This window comes from Vigna unguiculata, chromosome 6 (assembly GCF_004118075.2).
Source record: "Vigna unguiculata cultivar IT97K-499-35 chromosome 6, ASM411807v1, whole genome shotgun sequence".
Classification (NCBI taxonomy): Eukaryota; Viridiplantae; Streptophyta; class Magnoliopsida; order Fabales; family Fabaceae; genus Vigna; species Vigna unguiculata.
The window spans coordinates 25,575,546-25,582,716 of record NC_040284.1 but is presented as its reverse complement, the minus strand read 5'-3'; the positions used below and the strand labels follow the sequence as shown (position 1 = coordinate 25,582,716).

The 7,171-nt window shown below is 36.0% G+C and overlaps 1 protein-coding gene across 4 annotated transcripts; it reads left to right on the top strand.

The window, feature by feature from the left end:
* Positions 1-243: 243 nt before the first annotated feature.
* Positions 244-7,148, top strand: LOC114186614 (FIP1[V]-like protein). Of its 4 annotated transcripts, none has more exons than XM_028074568.1 (9): positions 244-653; positions 816-1,018; positions 1,199-1,325; positions 1,575-1,640; positions 1,739-1,810; positions 2,152-2,250; positions 2,332-2,525; positions 3,026-4,679; positions 6,348-7,148. In XM_028074568.1, exons 1-9 carry the CDS (start codon positions 339-341, stop codon positions 6,885-6,887), a joined length of 3,270 nt encoding a protein of 1,089 aa, XP_027930369.1. In that variant the 5' UTR covers positions 244-338; the 3' UTR covers positions 6,888-7,148. The 4 variants fall into 4 exon arrangements, with proteins under 4 accessions (XP_027930369.1, XP_027930368.1, XP_027930367.1 ...); XM_028074567.1 differs by having other exon boundaries at positions 816-1,024; positions 1,578-1,640; XM_028074566.1 differs by having other exon boundaries at positions 816-1,024.
* The last annotated feature ends 23 nt before the right edge of the window (positions 7,149-7,171 follow it).

The window sequence follows — 7,171 nt, the reverse complement described above, 5'->3', positions numbered from 1 at the left end:
AAGAATTTCCTCAGCTGACAAAATGAAAATAAAGTATTACTTTCTCCAGAAAGAAAATAAAAAAAGTTAAGCCTAAACAATTATTTAAGAAATTATAATTTTACCATGATCTTGCACATTTTTTATTTTATTTTTTTATATAACATGGAAAACAAAATATAAAAAAAAGAAGATGTGAGAATATTTTTAGATTACATTAATAATTAACTCTCACTGTAGTCAGTTTAGCATGTTAGGGTTTAAGACTGTGCAAGGGTTTTGTCAAGAAAATACGTTATACTTCAAAAAGAAAGTGAGGATATTTACAGGTTTAGGTGGCTGTGAAGCAGTCACTGAAAATGAAAGAGTTCCACCATGATGATGATTTCGGCGAACTCTACGCCGTCGACATTGAAGTTCTAAATGCTATCGCCAAAGAACAAGACGAAGAGGAAGAAGAGAAACTAGATGTGAACACTAACATTTTCAACCAGGATGAGGACAAGAACAACGACAAAGTGAATGATGACTGTGCTGCTGTCAGTGACAGCGACGATGATTTGAAAATCGTGCTGAATGACGAGGATTCTCCTGTCGGAGTTGTTGGTTGTGACGACGACGGCCGATATGGCGATGATGGTGATGACAATGGCTCCAGATTGTTTGGTAATAAGGTCGGTTAGGTGATTCTACTACTATTATTTGCCGACACAGTAATGAATATAAGATAGATTGAGTTTATGAATAGCTTGATATTTTTGTATTTTCCTTTAGTGTTTCAAATTGTTGAAGTTGTGTTGTTTATGGTGAACTGTGGTTTATTTTTATTTCTGTAGAGTGGTAGGAGTCGAGGATTGTCGTTTGTGAATATTATGACCGCCAATGCGGCAATGGGGATGGCTTCCTACATATCATCCTTGAATAAAGGGAGGAGGAATAGTGAGGCCTGCATCCAGAACCTTGCGTTGAGCTCATCACGAGTGTGCCTTGCAGCAAATCCTGTGGCTGTACAATGTGGATATGGATCGGTTCTTCCTTGGTACTGGTCAGTGTGTGCATTTCGATACGCAGTTCAAAGATAGCTTAGTGAATTTTGTTACTTTGATAAACAACTAATTGAGGTGTGAGTAAGCGGTCATGATTTTCTGTGCATGTTATTTTATTCTAGCTAGCATTTGTATATCTTATCATTTACAGTGATTTTCCCCCTCTATTGCAGGGGCATATTTGATGTAAACATTGATACATTTATGGAGAAGCCATGGAGTGTTCCTGGAGCTGACATAACAGATTACTTTAACTTTGGTTTTAATGAGAGCACTTGGAAACTATACTGTGCTTCATTGGTGGGTATATTATTATGTCCAAGAGATCTCAGTTTTAGCTTTTACGTGACGCTTGTCTCTTGGTTTCTCTGTTTAGATGCTCACAATTTATTTATCCATTTCCCTTGTTACCTTTATTAGAATTTCTGCTACCGTTTTTGTATTACCCACTATGTTGTCTGTTTAATGGTATAATGGTGAATTATTTAGCATTTGGTTTTATTAGACTTATGAGAAACTTAACTGATTAGAGTTTTACACTCTGTACAGCAGCAACTTTGGAGAACATCCTTGCAAACTGGTATTTCAGTTGATAGCTCTGCTAAATGGAATCAGGTGTTTACCGTAATATTCACAAAAGAACAATTAAGTAGTTGTGTTACTTGTGGAGAATTCTCTTGACTGATCTTGCTGACCTGGTATAAGTATTTCAGGAAGCCGTGAGAGAGCAAATTGATCATGCTGTGTTAGGGAGTGTACCTTTTCCTTCAACAGATTGTGAATTGGTAAGCAGATATTCATCTGTTGGCTCTTGTTAAAGACTAAGAATATTAAAGTGTTCAGAGTCATGTTTATTTACGGTATTATCGGGATGCGTTTGTATTAATTGCACTAGGTTAGTGCTTGACCTTAGTTAATAGCATATTGTTAATATTTTGTAACACATCTCGCACCCACATTAAGAGTAACATTTAGAGCTCCACTCCTCCCCTTCCATCTTTTCCTTATAATTTTACAGCTTTTGGTTGTTTGTGAGTTTCTTCAAGTTAAGTTATTAACTGTCACCTGCAAATATGAACTTGGATATACCAAGTTAATGTTTGATGACTGATTTTTGATAATTCAGCCAAAAGGCAGAGCAATTCAGGTTGAGGACAGCATGGTTGAACGACAACCATCCATAGATGTAAGGCGACCACGCAATAGGGATTTTAATGTGATAGAGGTGTGCATTCAGTCTGTTTACAACAATATTTGTGCTGAAGCTGCTTATGTCTTTGTAGTAATTACTGTTGGTTTTGGGCAGATAAAGCTGCTTGAATCCTCTGATGATTGTTCTGGTTCTGGCAATAGCACTGTAATGGATGCATCATTAGAAGGAGAATCTGTGGCAGCCAATAAGAGAAATATTCTCTTTTCTTCCAGTGAACGTGATGAAGTGGTGACTGAAGATCAATTGGAAGATGTAATAAAAGCTGAGGAGTCTTCTGTTCTGAAAAGGTCAGAGACACTGTGTCTATCTGATTCCTTTCTATATTTTGTTGTTTATTATTTAATATAGATCTGTTGGAACTTCGTTGAAGGTTAGTTGTCTTCTTGTATATTTCATATTAGAAGTATGGATAAATTTGTCAAATTCAAGTTAAATACAATAATATAAAGTAATATAGATATGTAAATGGTTTTTTATTTTCCAAATATAGAAAAATTCTCTCCTCAACTTTTTGTGATGACTGACTGTGAAATCTTATAGGATGAAAAGCATACTACATAACAATGTGCTCTAACTGCATCCAATTTTTCTTGTAAAATTAAATATACTAGCTTCCCTTGTGAGGAAGCCATTTCTTGTGTGTAGTTGTCAGCATTTATTGTTTCAATTGATTATTTATTGTAAATGACTTCCATGTTTTCCCCTATTGAAACTTAAGTTTATTTTTAAAATTCTTAATGTTCTTGACGTCACTTTACAACTTATATCTGGACTATGCATTTCACAGAACTGGATCGATACTTGGTGTAAATGGAGTTGAGCATCCAGATCAACTCAATCAACTTTTTGAAGATACTGCAGAAGTGCCAGTGGGGGAAATAAAGGCAGATGAAGGTGTTGGTATCGAACCATGTAGTTCTTATCCACATTGGATTGAGTCAGAACTGTCACTGGGAGATCATGAGTATAGCCTGACTTCCTATAGTGATAGTGATTCTGAGCCAACAGAAAACAGTGTTCATCCTGATAATGATACAAGTCCAATTAGCCCTATAAAAAGGAAAACATTGACTTGTCTTACTGACATGAAGAAATCTTCCCCACTTAATTGGAAGAACTCAAAAAACAACAGTGTCAATGAAAAAAGAGTAAACAGAGCTTATAATTCCAGACGTAGAGGTCTATTGAGAAAGGAATGGAGGTACCAAAGGGAAGGATATGAGTCTGGTTATAATATGAACGGGCACACTGAAAATGGTAATGATGTTTTTTCCATCCTCAAGTCCAAAAAGAGGGATCTGTCTCCATTGGCTCATCGATTTGTTGACTATGGCAGACAAAAAGACCAACTGCAAGTTTTTGGAAGTCGAAGAAAAAGAGATGTTTCATATAATAGAGAAACAAAACAATCCTACTATAATGGCGATGAAAAGGTTGTTGATGGGTTGGTTACAAGGTGCACTAAATATTATCATAAAGATCGAGGAAGCTTTAGGGAGAATACTAATCGATATGACCGGAAAAATGGGGATGTAGGAGATTATATTTTTGAACCAGGTCATTGCTTTGTAGATAACGAGGAGAGAGATAGAGATTGGTATCATCTTGGTTTTGGGTCCTCTGCTTATGACCCGAGTCCTTGCTCTTATAGGGAGCCTAGGCAGTTTCTTCCAAAACATTCATCTGTTCTTGATAAGGAAAGGCATAATCAAAGGAAAAGAATGGATGAAAGATCCCATTTTATTGACAGTAAATGCATCGATGATTTTGATGAACGTGAGTTGGATTTTGTAAGCAAGAGCTATAGGATGGCCACTTCTGCTGCTGAGAGAGAAATGGATTTTTCATATATTAATTGTGAAGAGCAATTTTCACATATCGGTAGAGATTGGAAAAGATCTGACCGAAGGGGAAGACATTTTGAAAGCTCCCCTTTAACTTTGAATAACTCTTGTTCTGGGATAATGGAAGATAACTGTCCGAAATATGCACATTGCCATACTTCAAATCTTAAGTATCATAAACAATCTGATACAGATTCAATGAAAAATTATGCATATGGTGCAAGAGTGAATGAAAACTTCGGGGGCTGTGGAAGAGATAACCATGCTAGGGACAGCAGAGGCAGTTACTGGTCACGTGATTATACCAACACTGTCGAAGATGAAATTTATCCTGTAGAAGAGTATCAGTTTTACAGGTCCCCGTCTAAGTTCCTGGACTGGACTGAGGATGAAATTATTTATAGGCATCATGAAACAACTCTGTGTGCTAAGGTGCAGAGTGATGATATGCCATTGCAGCGGCATTGGCTAAATGTTCCAAAGAGAGAGACTGAGAAATATTTTAAAGCTAGCTCTAAGATTGTGTACAGAAGTAAGGGTGGACAAGCAGTGCTGAGATGCAGGAAATCAGTTGACTTGATTGATAGGGAAGGAAAGGTAAAGATGGGGAAAATATGGTCAGGAATCTGTACTTTTGTCTTTATGAATGAGTTACGAAACATGTTGCGCCATATATTTTTGGTAGCTTTTTACTCATGTAAGGCTAACTGTACTACCCCACTCCTAAACATTAACTATGTTTTATCTATTTTCTCAACTTTTATTGTTTTTAAAAGGTTTTTAAGTTTGGACCAATGCCAGATCGTCATGTTGTTTTTGAGTTTCAGCATAATATCAAGCAAAAGTGCTAAATTCTTGGGGATCCCGGGTCAAGCATCTAAAACAAATCTGTGTAGTTCTTTGAAATCTTAACATAATTTCATATTGTCAAGTACTATTGTGTATACGGCAGTAATATAGTATTTGCCAAATTTGTCTCTTGTAGGATGAGGCTTTGTATATTGCTCATAATAGATAAAATTTCTGTCACTTTCTATTTTTCTTCTAAACCATCTGCATTTGTGAAACTAGTACATGATCTTTACTTGGAATGTGAATAATATGGTAAGGGGTTGTGGTGATTAACTTGGTGCAATCAAACGTGGCTAATGATCATACCTTATCATAGCCACATCCATAGATTTCATGGCTTGAGATAATTGTTGTGCTTATGGTATATGTTTTCTTTATGCTTAGATTTTAATTGATTGAATCTTCCACATTAGATAGCACACATTTCTAGCCCATTTATATTGATCTGAATATCTCTTTCTGTTAGATGTATGTCACAAATTTGTATCTATTATTGGTAGACTACAATTTATCCCTTGATCTCAATGGGCATTGTATGTTTAGTCTTTGATCACCTATATACGCAGTCTGGGAAGATAATTGGGCAAGACTGTCTCTTTTTCTTCCCAACTTTTGTCAAGTTTGCATTGTATACTCAATTCTATAAATACATGTATCTGCGAAATAGTTGTATTATTTTATCACTATAAAAAGCCTGCATTGGTTTTTATGTAGAAATGTTGTATTTTGGGCAATGAGAATGTGCCTTTTCAGGTATTTTACCTTTCTCTGCTGAATGCGCCTGTCTGCCTATTACATGTTTAAGATATGTAGAAATGTTGTATTTTGGGCAATGAGAATGTGCCTTTTCAGGTATTTTCTTAAACCGAAGTTTTAGTTCTTTTAAAATAATTTCAAAAGAGGATGATTGGCAGCATGAAAGTGCATTTGTTGTTGATTTGTGATGAAAAATGGGTAACTCTACCATATTTAATTTGTGATAAACCTCATATTCATGCTTAGTTTATCTTGATCTCATAAAATTGTTAGTTTTAGTGCCATACATGTCCTGCCATGAGTAGATTTGTCAATAAACATTAGTGTGTATACTCAATTCGATTTGTATTTAACACATGAGTTGGCTGATACATAACTTCATGACTATTGCGTTGTAATTTTTTTCATATTGACTTCACAATGAAACCCGAACGGTGTCTAACACTTTTACCATGTTTTCATTTTAATGCTTTGTTTGTTACTGCTAATATTCATTCTGTTAGTTTATATGTTTATATTTTGTAGCTCATATTTGTCATACCTCACTCTTATATTTGATGCGATATTCTGCATACGTCCGCGTAAGTGTTTCTTGTTTGTTAAATGTATTGATTGATATTTTCCTGTTTTTTTGGTTTGATTGCAATTTTTTGACAGTCTCAAGTGAGAAGTTCCAGAGTCTTGTCCAATGATAGGCTTGAAAATGTCAACCAGCGTGTTGCCAAGAAACGGATGAGAGATTCAGTGGGTTTTGGTGAATCCAATGAAAGGGCCAGCAAATTTGACGCCGACCTGGGAAGCAAGAAATGGGTTCAGAACCTTCAAGATCAAGGGCAGAAAGAAAGCTCGGATATCGAGGAAGGTCAGATTGTAACAAAAAAATGGCAATCATCATTTGAGAAGGCTTCTATAGCCAGAAGAGATACTTCTAAAGGGCCAGCCGTGACTGACATTGTGAAGAAGAGAATGTCACAAAATGAAGGTAGTTCTGACCAATGTATTGGTGGATATGACAGTCAAAGGATTCTCGATTCCTTAGCCAAGATGGAGAAACGTAGGGAGCGCTTTAAGCAACCCATCACAATGAAAAAGGAAGCAGAAGAGAATTTGAAGCTCACCAGTGATTCTTCCATTGTTGATACATGTGAAATGAAGCAACACAGGCCAGTTCGAAAGAGGCGTTGGGTTGGTAATTAGTTTGAACTGATGGCCAGAGTTTGGTTAAGATCTATAAACGACAGCAACTACCAGGGTGGTCTTGAATAATCCACTTTGGTAAAAATCATACTTTGTCATTGGCAAATTTGAGAGATTATAGATGTTTTCATTTCACTTGTTGGAATAAAGCTTAATTAACAGTTTTGGCGGATTTATTGAGAGCCATTTATTACGAAGACGGTAAATAACTGATATTCACTATTGAATACGATTTTTAGATGCCCCTGTTTTTTCACCATATATACATCAGATCATAGTCAGTT